At 29.0% G+C, this 25,976-nt stretch overlaps 1 protein-coding gene across 2 annotated transcripts in view; it reads left to right on the forward strand.

The window, feature by feature from the left end:
• Positions 1 to 25,976, forward strand: part of LOC129961072 (uncharacterized) — an 80,559-nt gene that overhangs the window by 37,356 nt on the left and 17,227 nt on the right. Inside the window, exons 2-6 of one of the 2 annotated variants that reach the window (XM_056074879.1) lie at positions 7,387 to 7,453; positions 13,798 to 15,628; positions 15,925 to 16,145; positions 20,529 to 20,680; positions 21,484 to 21,668. In XM_056074879.1, coding sequence (XP_055930854.1) covers positions 7,394 to 7,453; positions 13,798 to 15,628; positions 15,925 to 16,145; positions 20,529 to 20,680; positions 21,484 to 21,668 — 2,449 coding nt within the window. In that variant the 5' untranslated portion in view covers positions 7,387 to 7,393. The remainder of the gene's footprint in view (positions 1 to 7,386; positions 7,454 to 13,797; positions 15,629 to 15,924; positions 16,146 to 20,528; positions 20,681 to 21,483; positions 21,669 to 25,976) is intronic. The other variant, XM_056074880.1, reaches the window with a different exon arrangement.

Genomic DNA, 25,976 nt, shown 5'->3' on the forward strand with positions numbered 1-25,976 from the left:
CCAAATGGACCATTATTCTAATAAAAACAATTGTATTTGTAAAATCATCGTTAGTAATAAAAGTTACTTCATGAAGATTTTTTTTAAATTCCTTCTATCCTTTCATTACACAGATTACAAAGGTTCTATTAATGTTTGCTTAATAGCTATTGCTATCGGAAGTTTTATTTTGTGTTCGACACAGAAATAACAACTGCAGATGAACTCCAAGAAACGAACCGCAAAATAAAATTCTGCTATGTTCATTGTGTTTACACATTGGTAAAACTGTCTTCCATTGTCAACGAATCTAACGCAACGTAAATCTCTTCTACCTTTTATCATGTCTTGTTTCTACATTTCAGATTTTAAATATCTGCTTTCAAGAAATCGATTTTTATCTTCAAGACATAAAGGACTGATAAGAGACATAATCAAAGCCATTTCATAAGATGTCGTTTTGGATAAAATTCAGTTCAAGTGCAGAGTTCTTTGAATTATTGTCATTTATTTATCTCCTCAATCACAGCATAGACTTTCCTAAACATTTCCGCTTCCATCCTGCCGGCTATAGAGATGCAGCCCATATACGATCAGTGACAGCAGACACATACTTGGACTCACTCACAGAAACAAAACCCAAACAAACCATCATTTCTATGGTATGACAATCATGGAGTCGAAACGTGTTTAATATCTTTATGTATGGATCATTCCTCCCCCCCCCCCGATGACCTTGAGGCAGGGTGCATATTTATATGTCATTCACCTGATAAAGTAAACTTTCCCTTTCTTTACACGCAATTCCTATTCAGTTGCCGCTGACAGAAGGCCTTTTGGGGATGGTAGACCTGAAGGTTCTCTTCCTGATAATCCACCTTCATTAAGGCTTTTCGTACTTGGATAATTAGATCGTGTCTTGGCAGTCGAACAAGAGAAGAATGGCTTCGGAAGCTTCTGCAGGTGCTTTGTTTTTCTGTCAGATGATTAAAAGGAACAGAGAGAAAGCTTTTCGATATATTGCAAAGGTTGACCAAATTGCAAACAAACCGAAGATCAGTTGTTGTTTGATATATAATCACAAGAATATTTTCAAGATGAAACAAGACTAGCATTGAAAAATGTTAGTTTTTTTATTTAATGAATCTTACAATGTTTTATTAACAAATAAAATGCGGAAATTTGAAAATATGAACTAAACATTGAAAGAATAGTACTAATGACCCTTCCAATTACGAGAAACATTACAATCAGCTTATATTTTGAATAAATTACTCGATTTATTTTATTTAATCATACTTTATTCCTAATAATTTAATATTAATTTTTCTTTACTGTTGTTCACGTGATAATCCAGGAAAGTTTCTGGCATGTTTACTCTTATTCTTATACTATAATGAATTGTATAATATGTACGAAGTCCATTTCTTTTTAAGACTATCTCATATATGAAACAAGTTCAAATATTTGATAAAATTATTAGGAAGACAAATAATAATCCAAAGTAGAACGAATGATTAAAATTATTAAAAATTATTGTTAATAGTATGGACATATTCAAAATATCAAATATTTTATTTCAAAAGTAAATAAATTTGTCTATATTATGTAATACGATTTAATATTGTTTCTTTTTTATGTAATGTTTTATAAAAATTGTATATAAAAGGTTTATTATGTAGACATTAAAAGAAAAGCCTTAACAGTTTGGTAAAAGTAACTTTTTCTAATCTTCTTAAAAACATTTTATGTACTTTAATCTAATATTTTTATATAACTCGAATATTTTCATAAAAAATATTGTGGAGTAGAACGGTTTTGATTCCTTTAATATTAAATTCTTATGCATGTTAGCGTTGTAAACTAAACTTAAACCTATCATAAATATTTCTGTCCTAGAAAACACAAAGTATGAAAAAAACTGTACGTATTAATTTATCTGAAAATGAGCAAACAATGAATGACTACTTTCCAAAATATTAAATTTTTCGAATATATTTTTAAACTCAAAACTTATTTTTCGGCACATGTTATCAAATACTCTAAAATTCATCATCACTTTAAAAATCGACAATTTTTTGTTACAAAATAAAATCAATTTGATTAAATGTGATCAAAGAAATGTATGATAAATATAAACTTTAGAAATCTGTTACTCTAATGCAGTTTAACATATATAATAATCTATACTATTTAATAAATCCTTAAATAATTAAAAGCCAACATACCAACTGCTTAGATTTGTATTTATCTGAAATTCAGTATTCATCCAAGCAATAATTAATTTTTTAAAAAAATTAATAAAGGCAAATTCTAGTAATAATTTTCTAAAAAATAATCTGTCTGCTGAATAGATTCATTTTATTTTTCTCTGATAATATCGGATCTCTCACATATTTTAAAAGATCAGTCATGGTTTCACAGATCATTTCAGGACTTTAAAATGCTCTTACTATAGATTTTAACGACTTTTTTCTGAGAAAATATTAAATTATTTCTCATTTTAGGTCGTTTTCCCCCATTTTTTTGAAGCGTAACTCTTTACTAATATCATTACGTGAAAAATTTTAACCACAATTTGAAAATAACTATTATTCTTAATTTATTGGAAAAGGTTTCTCTGGTGCAATTGTTCCGATCATTAACCTTTTATTATCTATCGTTGCTTGGAAAAGTTTTAACTATATTTTGAAAAGAACTATTATCCGGCAACTATGGATAACAATGGTACTAAAAAAATTTGGAGAATCGATTCGGAAAAGGGACATGCACGTTTAAATATGCAAAAAGGGAAATATCTCTGGAATAAATACATCGCAAATTAATAAATTTTTATCTGCAGCTGGAAGACAATGTTAAAAAAAATTGCCATCATTGAACTCTTCCAGCTACTTTTGTCAGTAATATTTTTACTAATAATTTCGAACCAGTGTCTGACATGCCTGTGAATGACAATGACATACAAAAAAGGATGTGGTTTAATGGCTTTTAATGATTGATACATCAAAGTATGTAAAATGAAGATGACTTTACTCAAACACGTACAGCTAACTAGCAGAAAGAAAAAACAATCATAATTGAAAGAATGTAACTATTGTATCAAGACTCATCACAAATGTCTCATCTTCCCATTTCCGACATCTTTTTTTAGCACTTAGTTCTCGATGACATCAATTTCGTACTCGTGACTGACAGTTAAAAGTTCAAGACGAGTCATTCCCTTTCGGAAGCTCAAATGTAGTGTTAACTGAACGAGTCAATAATTGACTTTTTCACTCCACTGGTCTCAATGAATGACAAAACTTATCTGCATTCTTTGACTTTTATCAGAGCACCTCGGAAAAGGAAACAACCCGTTCTTCTTTTAATTTAATTCCGAGCACGAATGCCCTTAATGATAACAGATTCTGGATGGCGATGACTGCTGTTTCATGATATCATTTCGAATTCTGTTCTTTCGTGCACAGCTATGTAACGGAAATGATACCAGTTTGAAGTAATGCATCATTTATTATTTCATTGATGATGCATCAATGTTAGATTGGAATAAGACGGATATTTTCATCAACATGCAAGTATTTTCCATTTAGTTGATTTCTTTGATTTAAAAGCCATTGAGCACTAAAAATTATATCACATTGAAAATTGGTTAATTTTTAGTAATGGTCTGCAAAATCCATCGCGAAAGCTTTGAAATATAATATATATCTCCAAGATGAGTACGTTTCTTTAAATATCTATAAAAATAGAAAATAGTCAGCGTTTCGTCTAGAGCATTATCGATTTCTTTTTTGCTATTCTCGATAATCAGTCCTAATATAACCAAATCCAAAAAAAAAAAAAAAAAAAAAAAAAAACAGATCCGGTGCAGTTTGTCCAAAGTGGGTACCTGCACCAAATAATCAACCAATCTTCTAAACATCACAGTATCAGCAATCAGTGACCATTCAAGTTGACTATACAGGAAATCTACGGGAAATATCATTATGCTGAGCTAAATAATCCTGAATATTGGATTTAAATACATTTCAAAAGAATTACGTTTCTATCATCAGTAATTAATATTCTCTGCAAACAAATTGATGCTCAAATTGACAGCTGTTAACTCTTATGGACAGCTTTTAGAATAGATTCTAAAGGCTAATGAAGTGATCGTTTTTAATTTATTACTTACATTTCTAATTTATTAAGATTGATTTTAATTGTAACTATCGTTAATATAGGTTATGCAATAAATGATCACTTCACTAAATTTTTCTTTCTGCCGCAGGTTTTTTTTTTTTAATTTAGATTCGGGGAGATTTATTTATTATATAGAAATACAGATATACATAAATGATTGCTTGCTAACATCTAACTGTAGGCCTTACTGACTGACTGATTTTCGGCTCTTCATATGTAAGATAATAATAACCAATATATCGCATTTTTCAAATTTTTAAAGTTGTAAATTACACATTATTTTAGAAATGATAAATTATAAATAAGGATTTCATATTTCTGATGTTGCACTTTTGAAATTGAATGGTTTTTCTTGATTTCTAATATATATTCCCTTTTCTGATCGCGCGATTTATTTAATTATTTTCTCATAAATATTCAAGTAAAGAAAGTCTCTTATAAATGTCATGGCGAATTTCCCTCCTCAATTCATCAAGAATTACTTTTTTATTATTATTATTATCATTACAACCAGTAATAAAGCTGAACCATTTATCTTGACTCTTCCTGTAATTTTAATGCTGTTCAACTTCAACATATTGGATAAACATATCAGTCAATGATTCTGAATAGACAATTTTTGCGTTTCACGTCATTGATAGCGTTCTCATGACGTGAAACATATATTTCTTCTTCTACGTCGTAGTGCTTTTTAAGACTGAATTCGTCAGAGGCAAAACTATAAAGTTAAACACTTTCCCTGCTCACTAATCTACTTTACTGATCTTTAAATTAAATGAACCATACTATTTATATTAAGAAAGTAAATTTTAATCACAAGCTTAAGCAATCAAATTAAACTTAAAATTACACCATTATACATTCTTTCACTCATTAACCTATTCTATCAGTTATTAAATTAAATGAGCCTTAGTGCAACAGGATGAAAAATTTTAATCTCCCAAACATTGCTTGTAATTGTATCCTATGCAATTAAAGAAAACACTTTAAATGGCAAAACTGTAATCATTATGCAATTTTAAAACTATACTAACCTATTCTACCAATTATTAAATTAAGTGATGCCAGGCGTATCAGAGTTACAAATTTCAATCATCAATGAGTGAAAAATTATAGAAATTCCGCATAATTCAAGAAAAGTACAAGTTCTGTCAAAAATTTACGGGTTATTGAATTTATTGTGCGAAAATGTTCTGGAATTGATCACTTATCTCGGTATACACTTAAACTTATCTGTCTCGCCGATCGTTTAGGGGCCCAAAAAATATTATAAACCCTGTAGTAAATATCTTCAACAATCTGAATCACGATTTGTGGGGAGGCATAATAACAACGTTCTTTAAGGATAAGAATATCGGTAAGTAGAATATAAAAAGAGGGAGTGCATGTTATATTTTTAAACTGCTCTTGCGATAAACACGAGGAACAAGTAAGAAACCTAAAATTAAAGAATTCAAGCGTGGCATCAGTTTTAAAATTCAACAAGACCGAAGGAATCCGGGTTATAAATTCTTTACTCCAGTACTAGAAATATTCCAGGATTTTTACATCAATGTAGTTTTTTAATTGAATTCTTTGAAACTGTGGACATATGTAGTTTCTGCAGTTATTTTTTAACTGCAACTGATAGCTGACAAAAGTGAACATACTGGGTACGTTTTAAATTCGATGAGCATTGTTATAAGCATTTATTTACTGATGATATCTAAGTGGAAAAAACAGAATATGCAAACTGATAAATACCTAAAACTTATCGAAATCAAAATTTCAAAGCTTACGTTGAATATTCCTTCGTTGACTGATTTAGCAACGGAACGCTAAAAATTACAATCTAATCCATGAGTCTCATTGATATGTGTTCTTTTAAACTTTCATCTTGTAGCATTGCTTCTGAATCGTTATCTCAATTTGATGCTCCGAACTCTCTTATTCTGAATTTGTTGGATTCGTATTGAGTGGAGTTCATCTATTCATTCATTTGAAAATCCCCTCTCGTGTTTTAGATAAACGGATGAAATATAAGCCTCTTTATCAGTTAAAAATTTTTGATCATGTTTTTTCAATGTATTCTTATCTAACACTATATTGATAAGTAACTTCAATAAATATATTTTTGATCAATTTTTACCAACTATATGTTTAACTTTCAAAGCTTTTTTAACATTCAAAAGTTATTTTCAGTCATTTCTGGTCCTTGCGAAATTATATTTAAATTGTTAAGAATGCAGGAAATATTTTTAATCCAAGCCTTTTCAGGCACTACATATAATTATTTTTTACATAAAAATGCCTCTAAGAAAAGTACTGGTTTTATCACAAAATATATTGAATTTTTACTTTAAACACTTGGTTAGGCTTAATTTAGTAGTAATATTTAACAGAACCTGAAGGTTTACTTTTTTACTTGTGTTCGAAATACTTTGTCAAGATTAATTGCCTGTCGTGTTTAAGAAAGCTGTAATTCAAATTACGGATGTTAGTTTCAGCGTCTGCAGATTGCGTGTAGTTGTCCACTTTGAACTCTTTGCTTTAAAAAGAGAATCAATAAATCTCAAGACGAAAGAATTCTCGAGAGTTTTTCTTCCCCTCTTTTTGTAGGAAGAAGAATTCTTCGGGATGTGAATGACTGTCATTCTTGACAGCATTATAAAAATATAGTTCTAAAGTAATATCCCGCAGAGTATCAGTAAGATTAACAAACATCAATAATTTTTCGAGTCCTGACATGCTTAATTATTGTTAAGTTGTCTACGATCTGAGATTCTTTTCTTTATGATGCCTATAGAAATGTTAAAAATTATCATTCAATGTGCAGAAAAGATAATTATTTTAATTTCTCCACAACGCTCTTTGTGATTATTAGAAAGTAGTTTTTATTTTTCTCTAAGGCTATGATTAGTACCCGCAGAGAGATAATTGCTTCAAAAGCTCGAGTTGTGATTGTTATCGCTTTGTATGAGTTAACAGATACTTAAACTTGTCAAGATAATTTCTGCAGTTTCTTATTCATTATCATGTTAAGTTGAAGCATATAATTAAAATGTTAGATATCAAGCGTTTAGAATGACAAATATGACTGCTTGCACGACTTGAATACTTGAAAAGTATGACTATATTTTATTTGTAATATTAAAATACTTATATACGTGGAAAGATTAAAATTTGACTTTATGATTTTATGTTAATACATTTGCTCTGAAAAAATGTTTTTCTTTGTTGTTTCAGATTTCATATGGCCAGAAAGAAGTTCAACATGATATCGCTTCTTATTTACATATCATATATTACAGTGGTAAGAAAAGTTGTATTTTTAAATATATCCAAGCGTTTTGTTAAATTAAAATTGAATAATGTATTAATTTATACATCAAAAATTACTTTTTAGATATTGCATGAAGGATATTTTAATCCTCATCATTCATTTTTCATTAAATATTTTACAAAATGTCGAGTACAATTTAAAGAACTTTATATCTGATATTATTGGTCATATTAAATTTTGTTTTCCAAACTCTTTTCAATGATGGAGAAATATTCTTTTTCAATTCTTTATTCTTAAACTTAAATAAATGTTCCTTTAAATTAAAGACAAAAGACGAGCACAAACCTTTGAATGTGCAGAATTGAAAAATCATAAAAATGTATATTTATCATTATGTATTCGGTAAATATTTAACTACAAAAAATTATGAAACACATATGGAATATGTTTCATATTTTTAAGTTTTCTATAGAAAAAGTTTTGATATTCAAAATTAACTATATAAGTAAAAAAAAAATGATGTTTTATAAATCCAGTTCTAGCATGCACTTCTGCAAATGTATAAAAGTTCGTATTATAGATTTCACATAACGAAAAGCTTTACTTTTGGAAAGAATTTAAAGCTTTCTTTACATTCACTTCTATTAATAAAACTTGAAACGAGATTAATATATTAACAAATCTTAGTAACAAATTTAATTAATACACATTAATTTTTCCTATTTCTGTTTTTCAGTGTTAAATATTTCATTATTAATAACTAACGAAATGCTTACAAAATTAAACTAGAAATCAGCTGAAGTATGTTATGACACGAGGTTATTGATAAGTAACAATTAAAAAATAAAACTGCGTGCAAAAATAAATTAAAATTCAGAAGATGGAAATCAGATTTCTGTATGAAATCCTGTACTAATCGGTCAGAGCCAAATTATGTGTCTCTAAATTGAAAAAAGGCATATTAATATCATGCTAAGGTACATATGTATATGTATAAATATGTATAATCGACCTGAAGGCTTTATATTAATTACCGTTTAAGTAGGAAGTTTTAAGAAGGTTTTTTTAATACAAACTTTAAAAAGACTCTCTCTTTGCAGAAATATGAAAGTAAAGAAGTAAATTTAAATAAAATTAATGAAAACCATAGTTAATTTCAGCAAAAAATCTCATTAATACGTCACATTACTGCAGAAAGAGCACTAAAATATTATGTCAAAGTACGCATAAATGTGCCTACGCATACATTCTTATGTTGCACCATCTATATCATATTAATTATCCTTTATTAATAAGAAAGAGGATAAGCAGTTTTGTTTCAGATTTTTCAAACGACTATAGCTTTCCAAGAAATATGAAAGTGAGGAATTTGAATTGATGAAAACCTGAATTAATCTGCGAAATAAAATTCTTTAAAGCGCAACAAATCTGAAGAAAAAAAAGCACTAAAATTTCATGTCAAAGTACGCATATATGCGCCTACGCATACATTCTTACGTTGTAGCCACAAAATCATATTATTATTTGGGAATAAGAAAGGGGTAGGATGTTTTTCAGCTTTAAAAAGACCATTTCTTTCCACGAACGATGAAAGAGAATAACTAAATTCATTCCTAAATCAATGAAAACAAGTACTATAAAAAGCCCCATAAAGAGGTTTAAAATTAAAAAATGGGGTATAAAAAGATCTGAATTTCACTGTTCTAGCTGACTAAAATGAAATATTTAGGGACGGCAGTAAAATATTTTGAAAACAAGATGTAAGGTTTTATACCCCCACTTACTTTAGCAAGCTTTTTGTATCGAGAAAACTGGCCGAACAACTGTAGCAATTTAGAATTAACCTTTTAATCCTGATGGTATGATTTTCATTGCATTTTTATGTAATTCATTATCTTTGTTCCTAGTTACCTAAAAGTTATTTACTGAGAAACATTAAAAAGGTTTTTCTTTTATTTTTTGCTGTACATTTCATCGGCTAAACTTTTAAAGGTTCACCGACTTTTAAGTAGATTATTTAATCATGTTTAATCTGCACTCAAGAGATTGTAAATATACTCTGTATCCCTTTTCTATAAAAAAAAACATAAAATCATTTTCCTACGCATTAATACTTATGTTATCTTGTTTATTTTATGATTGGAAGTCATTATTTATTGCTAACTTACAAACTTATTAACAAAATTTTAATCACAGAAGGATTTTTCATTCGGCTTTCACATATTTCTAATGCGTTTTATGAATATATTTAAATTTGCCACTTAGTAGTAAATTTTTAATTCTTTAAACCATATATTAGAAAGAATATACAGCAATCTGTTCTCTAAAATCCAAAATTTACTTTTATGACAAATCTTGTAAATTCTATGGCAATTACCAAGTGACACGCTATAATTTGGCAGAAAATTTAACTAAAAATTAAACTATACAAATTATATGAAATGCAATAAAATAATAAAATTCTACTATCTTATACTCCGTAACTTTCAATATTTTTAATGAACACGAACAAAAGATCTCGTTTTCTATTTGCATTATATGATATAGCGCGAGTAAAAAAAAAAAAAAAAAAAAAAAAAAATTGAAAGCTAAAGAGAAACATTTAGCACCGCATTTGAATGGAAATGGAAACAATTCTGTGGCTCCCAGTTTGTTAAACAAATGTGGGCAATGCCCATAGAAATAAATGCACGCCATCGCCGGAAAATATTTATGACTTTATTTAGTGAAAAGAAAACTTTGAGAAAGGTTTTTAAAATTATTTAACTAACAAAAGCAGGAGTTTATTTTGAAATAAATATTAAGGATAATTAAAAGATTCAATTTAATCCAAGTAAAATGAATAGCAAAATAGATCATTTGAAAATTATATTAATGAAAAATTTCTGAAATAAAAGAATATAAAATGAATGTGCAAAGAAAGCCTCAAGATACTTTAACTCGATTATATTAACTTTAACATCAATGTTTTAAGAATGCTCGTCATTTGAAATCAAAATCGAAATTTTAAGAATTACTCAGCAGTTTGAAATAGTTCGATTGTTCTTCCCATCAAGATGCACCGGATGGGTTAAATAGCTATAATTGTCACTTTTTTCTGGAATGCGCTGGAAACATATCCTGTTTTACTTTAGCAACGAGTTGCGTTTTGTTTGCCACAATACCCAGCTGTCTTATTCTCAAGATATGCCCTTCGATGCACCAAATGTCCAAAGCGAAGACATTTAATAAGACATAGGGCATTTAAAAGAAACACCATTCATAAATGGTAAGCGTTAACATCCAAAGGTCAAACGTAGGTCCTGATCTTACTTTGCGGAACGAGACATGAAGTCGTGATTTACGAACGATGCGTTCAACGAACTATTGAAATAAAAATATAAACCAGTCAAAGTTTCGAAGAAAGCGCGTTTTTTGCTTCCAGGCAAATATTTCTGATGATAAAATAGTAACAACTGTGACTCGCATGGTTCAAGCCTACCCATCTCCTACTGGCAGAGCAGGTGAAAATCGTCCATTATGTATGAAAGTGAGACACGCTACTGTAATTGATATACTTTGTCTCACATGATTTCTTCAACAATGCTGTTTTGTTTATTGGATACTTTGTGGTTATCGATTGTTGGCAATATAAATCGTGTCTAGTCGAATCTCTTCTGGCTAAAGAAACTGGATTCATTTAGAATGTAAGGATGTTTCAGACACTGTCATTCGAGGGGGGAATTTCTTTAAAAAGATTAATAGGACCACAGGCAACGAAAAAGTGTCATTGGAAATTTATATACTCAAATTAATCCTTTTTCATGTAATTATTCCAGTGCCTTTTTATCTACATGATATATGTTCCAAAACAAAAGAAATATATTTAATTCTTTATAAATAGTTACATTCTAATTCCATTAGTGAAAAATGCCAAAAGAAATAAGATAATTATATAGAGGTTTTTTTTAAACAAAGTTAAATTAAATTTTAGTTAAAATCTCAGACCCATCTAATATTCACTTCTCATAGCTTTATATATGCACCTTCAGTTTCGTTTTCATTGTCAATCTTTTTGTTAAAGCATTAGCATATAAGGGTAAATTACATTCGTTACATTCTTATATTAATATGATGAAAATGCATTGACAAAGAATGTAATGATTTCATATTTTTCATATAGTCAAAATTACGTTTTTGGAACATACTTTTGTACAGATAAAAGTGTACAGATACCCTACAAAGTAAATGTCAGATTGTTGATGTATAAGAATTTTAAGAACTGAGATGGGGATTTTCATGGCTGATTTCATTTCTCAAACTTTTTAAACAACTAGAGAATTTTTAATCACAGAAATGTTTGTTTGATTATGCTTGCATTTAGAATCTGCAAAATTAGAGAGGAAGATTTTTAAATTACCATTTTGTTGATAAAACTTTATTGATGTATAATATCGCAATTTGAAATGATATTATATAATTATTAAACTGAGGACCATTTCATTCTTTTAATTAGACAAGTGTATTATGATATAACAATACAGTTGATACATTTCGTATAGCTGCTTATTCAACATTAATTGGAAATTTTTTGTGAGTAAGTATTCTTTTCATTTATATTAAGTCACGTGCTTCCAGTGTTTCAAATGATAAAGTAAGTGCTTATTTTTAAATTAATGAGGTTCAATAGAGTGAAATCTGACGTAAGTTTTTTTTTTTGATTGTTTGTTTTCATGTCATTGCATGTTTTAATCCTCTTTAATTCAGCTTTATCATTAAATACAGATCAAACTGAATGATCATTAATTTATGGTGGTGGCTAATAAATAGAGGACAAACAATATTCATTTGAACCCTTTTCAAAAGTCAATCAATAACTTAAGTCTGTGCTTGCTCTCAGTAGCTTTATATAAAAAGCCAACACCACTGAATGACATCGTACATGATTCTGCACATCTTAAAGATCTAGGAAAAACTTCCTAAAGTTATACAAGTCTCGCTCTAAATACCGAATTTCCTTCTACAGAATATCGGCTAATATTAGTTAAAGCTAAATTCCTTTCACGTATATAAATTACTAATTAAGTACATTGGAGTCATATTTAGTTTTGTTTAACTGGACATAGTAAAATTTGTGTAACATTCTCTGAACTATCATCATAAACTAACTTCGTATATTGTATGTGCGGAATATTGCAAATTTGATTTGGTATTTCAAAGCTAGCTAGAAACTTCCCAACTTGAAATGATTTTATTAGATTAGGACCATAAATTTGTATGTAATAGAAATTTCGAATAATATTTGTTATTTATTAATATATTTGAAAATAAAATATATAATAATTTATATTAAATAAAGATATAATGGAATCTACTTGACAGTGATTCAGGATAGTAACTCCAACGCTTGAAATGTTACGTGGCTGCCATCTTTGCAATTGTCCATTAATGAAAATGCCCGAAGTTTAACAAAACCTCGAATTCTAAATAACATTAATATTTCCTGAATTAATAAAAGAAATTATTTTATTAATTTAAAGATGTATAATTTATGGTGAATGAATTATTAAGTACAGAATCCGAATTATTACGGAATTATCAGCAATGTATGCAGTTAGTATATCATACAGGAGAAAAAAGATCAAAACTTTATTTGATTAAATATTATGTTCAAGCATTAATTCTCTTCTAGTTACAAAATACATCATTTTACATCGAGATATATGTCATCTAATTTTTGTAGAAATTTATTAATAAATTTCCTTTACCTGTGTCAATTAAATTTCGTTGAAGAAATAAAATATAAAATCATCCATTTAATAAAATTTTACTTCCACCATCTGACCAGTAATTAATGCCAAATCTTTGAAATATTTTAGCATATTTTAGCATTTAGCATATTTAGCATCAATGAAGTTCATAATATTTCCTATAGAAAAATGTTTAGACAAAAGAGTTTTAAATTCTGATGAAAAGACAATACTTTTCAGAATTTGATGTATAATTTATGTAAATTAAAGTCGTTTTCTTCTAAATTCAAATATGATAACAAAGCAGTAAACGCTCTCATCAACATCAAGAAACTGCAATTTATACTATGAAGATTTTCAAAAACTGAGAAAATAAATTAATTTCTTTAAAAATAATTTTGTAAATACTTAAAGCATCACATACTTGTATTATACTACTTTTTTTGCTCTAACAACATATCATTTAACAATGATAATCTGACCTTGGAGAAATATTTTTAATCGATAATTCCTCAAGCACTATATAGTGATGCTATATTATATATGGGATTTAGGAACTATAATTAAAATTTCGAAACATTTGATTCATATTCTAAAAAAATCTAAACAACGGTGATTTTTAAACAACTTTTCCCTCTCTTACAGGCACTCGGTAATGATATTCCCTCTGATAAAGCAACTGAATTCCTTGTAGAGGATGACAGTACAACTCCACAAACATTTAATAGCACTGAAACAACAATGAACAATACCGAAACAAAAATTAATGAAATGGAATCAGATCCTAATAAAGGAAGATTCGTTTCTCTTACAAAGGATCTAATAGTTGAAAGTACAGAAAATTCGAATGAGCAGACCATCGGAGATCTCGTTTCCAAATCCACTGTCGATAATTTCCCAATTGAAATTACTAGTGAGTCTGAAGTGTCCGTTACAGAAGATATACCATTTACACCATTTAGTTCTATGGGCGATGCAGAAAACATAACAGAAGCATTTTCCACTGATGGAGAAATTTCGTCAATTATAAACTCAACGGACGCTTCGAATGATGGCTTTAGTTCAACAATCCGAAAGATGAAACGTGACGAATCTGAAGAAATTCTTACAAAAAGTATGATGACAACTCTAAATCTTTCGAATATTAATGAAACCCGTCTGTACACTGATTCAGATGCAACCGAACCGTTACCAAATTTAATTACTCTTCATCAGCAAGAACAGGAGAGCAAACCATATTATATTACTACATTGACTGAAGATCGTGCAGAATTTGATGCAAATGAAACTCTAATAACGACACTAGAAATGCCTGGGCAACCAGAAGACATAAAAATAATTGAAGCCGAATTGGAAGGAAGTACTGAAAACCAGTATCAAAGAGTTTCTCCTCAGTACGATGGAGCACCTGATAGTTCTACTATGGAAGAAACTAAATTAAACTACAATAACCCTATTGGCACAACACTCCGAGAGCAGCGTGATGGACGGGATGAAGCAGATATCGACTCAAAAGAAACCATTATGAATAATCCTCAATCAAATCATGGTGCAAGCACAAATTTTGACCTAGAAAAAGAGAATGTAAGCGAAAATAATGAAGATTCATCTACAGAAATGAGATTAACAGTTAATTCTACACGGATTCCCAAGAGAATACAAAATAGACAGGATCGTTATCCAGAGGGTCGAGTCAGGCCTGCTCGCCCAGACCCAGGTTATACTCATCGTCAAGAAACCGATTTGGTGAGACCTTACAGACCTGATTCACCTATAAATCAATACCCATATTATAGGCCTACTCCCGATTACCGCACTCCTGTGATACGACAAGATACTGATTATACCAGACCAGCTAGACCTGATCCTGAGAATCAGAGGGCCTCTTTCAGACCAAATTATGCTTACTCAAAGACATCGCAAGAAGAAAAATTCTCAACTCGTCAGTCTTCTTATGAATCTGTTACAACTAAACCATACAGACCATCTTTCAATCATCCTTATGTTCCACAAGGCAGTTTTGGACGACCGTATCGACCTGATTACCAGAGACCATCTCCTAAACCTTCTGAAGCAATTACATACAAACCAAGTACTAGCGGCTCATCTGTTCATGATATAGAATTGTTTGAACATTCCAGAGCTGATTATGAATACACAAGGCAATCTGAATCTGTTCCCATTTACACAAAGAATTCTGCTTCAGAAAGTCGTAAACCAATAAAGTCTGAAGAAACTAGACCATATTCAGCTAACAGGCCTGCATATGATATTATCACCGAAGACTCTTTACAATTAAATCCACTCTCTAATGAGGCAGGTGTAAAAATTCCAAAGCCGAGCTCAGAAACTGCAAGACCTGTTGGTTTTTATCCAAAACCTGGATTTGGAAGCAATTACCTTCCTTCTGATACTTCTGTTAAACCTTTTTCTGTTGGAACTGTTGTGTCAGCGAAGAACTTGACAAGGGTTGAATGTAAGTAACACTTTTTTATAGGCAAAATCCCTTCATGCCTAAAAGAATTCGTCTTACAGTTTAAAGAATTATCATTTTTAATAAGAGAAATACACTTTAACTTTCGAGCATATTAAAAACAAATTTTTAATTTTAATGTGAAAAAATAATTTTGTTAATATTTCAGTTGAGTGAAAAAAATTTTTAATATTTTTTTTTCTAATAATTTGAGTGCTTGTTAAAGAATATATTGCGTGACTTCTAAGAAACAAGGCTTCATTATAACTTCTAATAAGCTATCTTCCATATATTTACAGATATCAAAGCTGATTGTTTTGATAATTACATGAAAGTTACTATGCGCTTCAATGGAACTTTTGATGGTCTTGTATATAGCTCTGGTTATACTCAAGATACATCGTGCAACTATGTAAACGGATCAGGAAGAAATCACTATGAGTTTTTCATCCGTTTAAATCGATGTGGAACTCTGGGTCAACAAGAAGTTTCTGAGGACAATTTAGGACCGATAACCAGGGTAAATAAATCTTCTATACTAAATAATTTAAAATTTTTCATTTCAATATATGGCCTAGAAAACGTTTTATATATTAAGAACAAAATTGAAACTAGGAATGAATGCCTTAATGTTAAATAAAAAAATTGTAGAGTAAAATGAGGAATTTAATCTACATTGCATTTAATAATCCCTATTAACACGAAATCATAAAATGAAAAAACAGCAGAAAGGTATACAGTAAAAGGAAAAATTAACCTTTATTATCAAATGCTTCTTATTTCTTAATGAAAATGCAAACCAGTTGTTCTTTTAACAAAAATTGATAAAATTAAGTTAAAAGGTATGAAAGAGATAATTATGAAAAAAAAAAATTTGACATATTTTTGCTTCATTATGAATGCTCTCCAAAATCGCAATGAAACGATACTATTTTCTTCATAGATCCACCCCCAACAAAATTATGCATTGCATAATTCTTAATAATGCCATAAAAAAGAAGTGTAAGTTTATGCATTGAAACCCTTCTGCTGGTTAGTGAAATTTTATTTTTTCTGTCACTGATAAAGTGGAAATAAAAAATATAAACAATTGCTGAGCTTAAATGGCGTGCAAAATTTAAACGCATCTCTTAACAACTTTTCAGCAAAATTGGCCCATTCACATAGCATAACACAACAATAATCTTTCTGTGGGTTTTTCATTTTTGAGGAATAAATCTTCAAAATTGTAAATAAAAAGGCTTTTTTTAAGATGCAATATGTGTAAAATTTTGGAACTACTGCATTAATCAAAACGAACAATCACAATTCACTGCAACTTTCTGATAAACAGCAATAGGAAGAAAAGATTTGAAAAAAATAGCTCAAATTTGTTGCTGCTTGCATGATAATGGACGTATGATACCTCTCTTTATCATCTATGCAATATTTTTTTTCGGTGATCCATCTTATGATAAAAACTCTGAAGCATGGTCAGAACCACTGATGTGTTTTCGATAGCCGTATGCAAAACGTTCCTGTAGCTATCTATGAAAGTACTTCTTGTGTTTCCATTTCATTAGAAAATACTATAGACTTTTTAACAACTTTTTTACATACCACAGCAAGCAAATTGAAGGTATGCATAAAGAAAGCTTCACATAATAATGAAGTGGAGTATCGCACTTATTTTGTCGTATTGACCAAGAGCAGTCACAATCATTACACATGCAGGCAAAGCTTTAAGTTTCCTTCTGTAAATTTTTTCTCCCTGTTTTTTTTACAAGGAAGTTATAGCTTTTTATAACCGTTGCACTTATTTTGAATAATCCAGCATTTTACCAACAAAAATTAAATGTTCCATTTAAAGATAGCTTATTGCAATCTAACCATTTATGATATTGAAATTTATGATCAAGCAGAAAATGTGTTGTTTTATAAATCAAATCGCATACAAATTAAAAAAAGAAATTTGAATAAACAGAGTGATGATAGTCTTGTAGTTTTAATGTCTAGGAAAAGCATGATAATAATTAAGAAATGATGAAATTATAATTCAGAAATGTAATATAAAAAGAAACTTATGAAATTAAAATAAGATTAAACATGCACAAGGAATAAACATAAAAAAAGATTTAAAAAATTAAAGTAGCACAAGAAATGCAATTATTCAGCAAATCAATTGGGCTTTGAAGAAATTTTTAAAAATATGGATTTAAAAAATAAGCAAAACGTTAAAATTTCTAATAATTATCCTTAAAAATTCAACTCAGATCATTTAAATATAGAGCTGGTATTTAGTATTTTCACGAAAAGACTCATCGAAATGGAGTACCTGGAAACATAAGAGATTAAATTCTCAGCAATGAAACAAGACTTTAGTTTCAAGTATAAAACTATAAAAATCAAACAAAGTATATAAAAATATTTTTTGCAGTAAGTACTTTATAAACTTTTCAAATACAATGAATGTGTCTAAAATTAGAATATGAGTACGTTGCATTTTATTGGAGATAGGTCTTAATAATTCCAGTTTATCTATGAATAAATTGCAAATGAAATGGTGCATCATAGTTACCTCCAGATTTGAAAAAAATAAATAAACAAATTTGTACTATCACATACATTTGTATTTCACACGTACAAATGCTAGAGTATATGTATGACACATGTACAGAAAATGATTCTGTTACATAATTTTTAAAAAAAATATTTTATTAATAACCATTATTATTTCAAAATCTTCAAAATAAAACAGAAAATGCATTTGAAAACTGTGGTATGTATTTTCGAATTTCTATAGGTTGAAATACAAATTTTTAACTGGACTACAATTGAACGTGTTTCCTTACTATAAGTGGCAAAATCTAAGAATGAAATAAATACCAAAAAAGCGTCTTTCTGGTCGATGTCACTTGTTATCCCTCATTTCTCGGCATTCAATTGCGCATGACATTTCTTAAAGATCGGGTCTAGGATTTCTAATGGACCTTGAAATTGTTTTCAAAACCCGGTCATGAATGACAAAAGAAATTAATTTGACATGGGAAAGGAGAGGCAAGGGAGGTAGCATTAGAATAGGATTCATACGCAGTCTCAATGAGCGGGCCTAAAGAAAAATGATACTTTTGTTATACCCAATACATGATGAATATAAAAAATGTTAAAAATTCCATTGCAAATGAAACATTTAAAGGTCAAAGGATAAAAAATCTATTCTTTAGAGTTCTAATTTTTATCACCATTTATGATATTGAAATTTAAAGTATAGATGTGATCAATTCAACTTATTCACGCTTTAAAAAAACTTTTTTCTCATCACATAAATTTGAAAAAAAAACATTTTGATCTTATCGCACGCGGGATGTTAGTTTATTCCAGGCCTCTAAGAGTCTAATGATCGTAACTTTAATCGTATGACATCCATCTGATCATGTGATCATTTCTGTTTATCAGCGGTTTTTAAATTATTTTTCACTCTCCATAAATTCGGGGGGGGGGGGTCCCCTTTGACTTTTTTTCTAAATAGTTCGGAATTTTGGTTTTCTCCACGCCTCTCAAACTCTCATTGCGGTCATTATAATTATCGAACATCTCACACGAATAACATCATGAGCCTCTACAGGGGTTAAAAAATTATCATTTTTTATAGTTTCCAAATGAGGGGAATTATCTTTCTTCGTACATAACGCCTCTGAATGCGTTTTTTTTCTGTCTGCTTTTGATTCCGCAAATAAGAACACGTCACTTTGGTGAATGATAATAGATCTTGCTCTGTACCGTTGGGTGTTTTTAAACTTTAAATTTGAACTTCTTCGAAATATAATGATAGACTAAAATGAACCCAAAAGGGTTTTCCTTTTGCCTAAAAAATGAAATTCGCTTCTCTTCTAAAGGAGAAAACACATCAATCTAAAGAGAGTGAATGTTTAATGATGAAAATGAGTTTTTGAGATAGATGCTTATTTTACATATGAAAGAAAGAGCGATCCTATCAAAAGATATTTATTGGAGATCCAATTTTTCAGAAGAAAAGTCTCAAAATCACTAGACTTCTTTCTTTCTAATGGACTGTCATCATTTCATGAAGAATATAATAAGATTTCTACATTGAAAAAAATAATACAAATCTCAGCATTAAGGCCAGTAAACCTGTGTCTAGTTCGAATCATCAGACATATCATAAAATCGTTCCACTTTATGACAAAAGTAAATTATGATGAATTTATTCTGTTGTGCATCGCTACGTTAATGATTTCCTAAGGCGAGGTATTCAGTTTTTTTCGGAACGAAAGAAAAAAAATTTTATGTTTCCTTGAAAAACTCTTATAACTGCTAATTATTGCATTTGAGACTTACTCGAATCAAACGTAATTGATTGTTATTAATTGTGGTCAAGTAGAAGTCTCTGAAAAAATTAAACGCATGTACAACAGCAAAGTAAAAGTTTTGTTTTGTTTTGTTTTTTGTGTGGGTTTATTTCGGGCGAGTTATTTATGACAGACTAGTTATGCGAATTGGCAATTTACTCGCCATTACTCAACGATATTAAATTTCAACCTATCATCGTGAATCATGGTTGACATACCAAATTACAAGCGAATTTTTATGTCGAATATATAAAAGGCTTTGATTCGCTAATGAACAGTAATTTTCTTATTCATTTCATTTATTTATTTTTTAAATCGACTCATAAATCGAAGACATGTAGAACGTCTTCTAATGACCATTGTTAACTGATTAACAGGGGAAAGCAAAATCGCAACTAGCACGATGTTATCTGCTATATCAGTGCAATAGTTGCATTGCTTCTGTAATAAACGTCGATGTGATTTACGAATCTTTCTTTTCTTTAGTGAAAATACTTAATTTCCATGCTTGATGAATATAAATAAAACACCTTCATTTCTTTTTATTTCAACAGAGGAGGCAAGAAAGAGCTCAGTATTTAGTGAATACTGTCACTGTTCAGTACAATCCAGTTATTGAAGAAGATATAGACGAACATTTTCGAGTCACTTGTGAATATGGCTATGATTTTTGGAAAACAGTCACGTTCCCTGTTATAAATGTGGAGTGAGTATCCATTTTTGTTTTTCTAAAAGAAATGAATCATCTAATTAATATCCCCTAAAAATACGTTATGATTCCTAGCAGTACTAATTTAGTGTTATATTATACTATCAGAATCAGCTATTTATGTTCTGTTAATCATCGAATAAATTCCCCCTCTTAGGTGTGAAATTAAAATCATGGAAAGGGTATTATGACAAAACACAGGTAAATTAAAAGAAAATTGCTTTTGAATGGGGAAAAAATATTACATATTGATAGGAGGATATTTTTTAACTGTCAAAGAAGTAAATTTTCGTAAAAATTCTTTGTACATAAAATAAATAATTTTTTATAAGAAATGCAAAGCATTTATATGAAATTCGGTCTTTTGAGGCACTATTCAAAAGCAAATAACAAATTCAGGTTTGTAAAAGAAATTTTAATGATTTTTTTTAAACTTTTTATGAGTCTCAAAAATAAATTATGTGTATTGTTACTGTAATCATAATATAAATAAAATAGCAACACAATTCCTATTAAACTCCATCATATCAAATCAAACTTCGTCTCATTTTACATGTACATGTATACTCTGGAACAGCCTAGTTTTTGCATTTTAATATGTCGTGCATATTTGTCATACGCACTAATCAGGATAAACACATTACTCTTGTACTTAAAATAAATTTACAAATATTTCTATAGTTGTATTCCTGTGCATTTTTTGTATTAACTCTATAGAAGCAAATAAATGCATTGTATGTCGATTTTTTAATAACATTAACGGGGCTTGTTTGGAACTGAGTGAAATAAACTGGAACTAGATCTTCTATTGCTAGGAGCGCCTCCGTGAAACTGCGGACGGGAAGTCCTGTTGTCTTCACTCTGCCACCACCACAATGTAATATGGAAGTGAGAAGAGGTTTTGGTCCCTCCGGCCTAAGAATTTCCGGCCCTGTCAATGTAGGAGATCCCATCACTTTAGTTATTCATATGAAGAGCGAATCTAGTAAGTTTTATTTCCTGTTTCAGATTTGATTCATTAAAATTTTGATGTCATTAGAATGTCTAAAGCAAAGCGAATGATTTCACAATCAAACAGAAGAAAAAGTTTCACAAAAGACGAAGCAAAGAAAATAATAATTCCTTTTCTGTCAATAAATAAGATTTCATTCGATTGAAGCATTTGGCTCTAGAACCTTTAGAGTGATAAATTATTTTCCCAGGTTTAATGCTGTGATTTCTGTTCAAATACTTCTTCTTCCAGTTTTAAATGAATAAATAAGTAATGTTTAATAACAGTCTTTACTTAATTTACTAAAATAGTTGTAAATACAAAATGTATCCCTGAAAATTTCATTAAGGCGACTTCAAAAAATTCTTAACAAGAGTGAAAAATTTGTCCATATACTTTAAAGTTCATATGGGCTTAGGTTATTATAATTAAATTCAGATTTACTGACAGAAAAAAAAATTATCATCAAAGAGAAACGTTCGAATGGTTAATGTGATAAAGATTTAAAAAAATGCAATAAACAAAAGAAATTTTTGAAATAATTCTTGTCCTTCTTTGAGAACTTTTCATCCATGAACTAAAACGTTATTTCGATTTTCAACTCCTAAAAAAATTAATAAAAGAATGCAACCGGATAAAGGCTGAAGTAACAATTATTTTTGAAAAATAACAAACAATTCCACTTCCTAGCTTCAAACCCCTACTTCAGTCGACTACACTTTGAGAAAGTATTTAGAAGGAGGACTAACCAAGCAGATTCGCAGGAAGGAACGGATTTCGAAACGGGATCTGATCCAATACCGAAAGTTCCAGCTGCCAACTTGTCAAATTTACACGCTAAGAAGAGGGTTTTTTACTCACTGTTTAAGTGAAGGTAGTTATGTGAAAACCACTGGATATGCTTCACCTAGAAAAAAACCAAATTCTGGAAAAATTCATGGGATAAGGGCACAAATGTATCTTTAGGTATTCTGGTCTTTGAAAAGGGTATTTTAAATTTATATTTAAATCTAAAAGAGTTTGAAGACAGAATAACGAGGTGATACGCCTCCTATAATCTTGAATAAGCAGAACTAAGCAATAAAAATAATTATAATTTCGTTAAAAATGTAAGGATTTTTTTTTTTTTTTTTTACTGACTGAGAAAGTACTTTTTATATTCCCTCAGTCCAATTACTATTCTTTATTTATATATTTGAGATTTCAACAACGCAGTATTTTTATTGATATTTATTTTCAAAATTTTATTACTTCGATTGAACTCAAGTTTTTGAAAATATGAAATTGAAAAATTAACTTCAAAAGTTTGAACCCAAAGTAATTGCATTTTTTAAGCGAAGCAAACTTCAATATTTATTGTGAAGGTCTCGAAATAGCGAACCCAACAGAATCGTTATGATGTATATTTCGAATTATTCATAACGGTAAATGAAAATACAACTTTCAATCTTTGATTTGAATTTTTTTTTAAGTATCTCATTTCATTTTTACATTTGCTAAGAATGCCAATCCAAATCCAGAAAATTATAGATTATTTTCCAGGATGTCAATCAACTTCTTTTACATCAGATAATATCATTAATTTTCTTTCTATGAATTTTTTTTAATAAATTCATAGAAAACCCAAGCAGAGACCGATATCATTTCAGGTCGTTTCAATAAAGAAACAATAGCAATAGCAAAAATTTTCTCCTGGCACAAGGACTGCTTCGTCAGATTTGTTACACTTTTCATCTCTATCTCAAGGTTAAAAAAGCAATCTGAATTCTTTCTTCTACAGTTAGACATTTAGACTTGACTACCTTCCAGCATTACTTACACTGCTTCGTTTCTCTGTAATTGCCGAAATCTTTTCAAAATAAGTAGAGGCAAAGGCAATCAATTAAATACAGCGGTGGCGAATCCTTTCTGTCACATCGAAAAAAAACATGTTGCTTATCTTTAATACTTTTCTACCTGCCTTCTCAAAAACCGAAAATCGAAAAAAAAAAAAAACATGTTGCTTATCTTTAATACTTTTCTACCTGCCTTCTAATTTCAACATAAAAAAATGTGTCTGTCAGGTTTGTTTTCCACTCCTTTCCCTAGCCTATAATGAATTAGTCATTACGTTTGAACTGAGAAAATAAGTTATCAGGGAAAGTACCTAATTTTAAAGACAACAAAGAAACGGGTTTTTTTTTTCTGTACAAAATCTTTGCAAGGTCTTGAAAAGCACGACATTTTCCCATTAAGTGTAATAACATACTGTAAATCACAGTCTGAGTAGTGCTGTGTGTCATGTCATAGTTTATACACCAGGCCACCTGCACAGGTCCATTTGAACTTTGTTTAAAACGTTAATTGAAATTTTTCCAAGAAGGAAAGATAAAAAACGGTTTTTAGAGACTCATTATTATTATTTTCCTTAAACGTTATATAAAAAAAAATCCAACGATTGGATTATTGCTATTACGCATCTCAGTAATAATCCTGCGCTCTAACCTGGAATTATACGCGTTTACTTTCAATTCTTCAAGTTTCCAAGATAAACTTTCGGCATTCAGGAATGATCAGATGAAACAACAAAAAAGTTGATTTAAGCTACGTTATCAAATGTTACAAATTGTTGTAAGATTTATAAAGAACGGATATATTTTTTCTCAGTTTATTGCTGTTTTTTAAATTTAATATTCTTTGTTAAAAATACAGTGAATACGAAAAATTTGTTTTAAATCAACAATTATATTAACAGTTAAATTCTGAGATATATCATCTAAAAAATTATTGTACGATCTCTTTTAATAAGCATTTGTGTTATTTTTCATTTTAATTATTTGAATAAAGCATAACAGTATAAATTAAAAAAACATTGCAGTACAGTTTTCCATTTCCATTTGTTAATGAATTAATTGCATTTAAGGTAAAATTAATTTTTCCACACTGTATTTAGAAATTAATAAAAGCCAAATTTTAGATAAAATCTAATTTGTTATTAGTTATTTTACAAAGCAGATGATACCCAAAATTAAAAAAAAAATTGATGATTACAATATGAAGGGAATAATGCTCGAATTTAAATTTTAGATCTTGGAAAGAATTTAAATTTACAAATGGAAAATGAAGGGAATAATGCTCGAATTTAAATTTTAGATTTTGGAAAGAATTTAAATTTACAAATGGAAATTTTAACTTCAAAAATACTTGGGAAAAAACTGCAAACCATTGAAAATATTCTTCTTATACAAATTCAAAATTAATATAAACTTAACAGGAAATTCAAAATGATCTTTATTATTTTAGGATTTAATGAACTCGAATGGAATAAATATGGAAAATATTTTGTTTTCGTATAATCTAAAATGCCTCGAGAAATCAAAACAATAGTCTTAAATCTTATTATGTAATGATTTTATCCTCACTTTCATTTTTCTTCAATACAAATGTTTAAAAATAGGAAACAATTTCTCATTTATGCTTATTCTATTCATAAATATATATCGTTTTTCAATCCATTTTAATAATTCGGTTGTTTTTTTTTCAATGATTTTATCTTTATGCTTCAAAACATTCGATTTTTTTTTTGTTATTATGGAACAACATATGGAAAAAAAAATATAAACCGAAAATTGACTAAATTTAATGTGATAAATTAAACAGCTAAACTTATGTGTATATTAATTACTTCAAATTAGTAAAAAATAAGATTAGTAAAAATCATAAAATAAAAAGATCATAATAAATATCAATGAAAGGAATTGAAATTAATAATATAAAATCTTATTACGATGAGTAGTGAATTGTAGCTAAATGAAAAGCTTTCTACCTTCATCAAAAAATAAAACAAATTAATTTTAAATGATGATATGTAAATACTATTAAGATATGCAAAAGTTATACGAAAATAGCTCATGAAAATTAAATATATATAGAGATATATCATATAAAATTCCTTTTTAACATAGAAATAAAACATACAAAATTTTTAAAAAATAAAATGAAACAAAACTTAAAACTGTCACATCTTAAAGCCATTTTATCTTATACTCAAAAACCAATATAAATAAAATATAAAAAATCACTTTCAGAGTTGCTCGAAATTCTAGAATACAGAATATTTATATTTAAATTAAAACATAAAACATTTTTCCTTGACTCCTTAAGTCACATGAATAGGGAGAAATCGTTCCCAGACAGAAATCGTTAACGTAACCTTGACATGTAGATAGTTCAAGACTGGCAATAGTAAAACACTCTCTCCGAAACTGCATAAAAGAATCCAAATTCTGGCTATTTATATGCAGATCACGTGTGCATTGCGTA

This window comes from Argiope bruennichi, chromosome X2, assembly GCF_947563725.1.
Source record: "Argiope bruennichi chromosome X2, qqArgBrue1.1, whole genome shotgun sequence".
In the NCBI taxonomy this organism is placed as follows: Eukaryota; Metazoa; Arthropoda; class Arachnida; order Araneae; family Araneidae; genus Argiope; species Argiope bruennichi.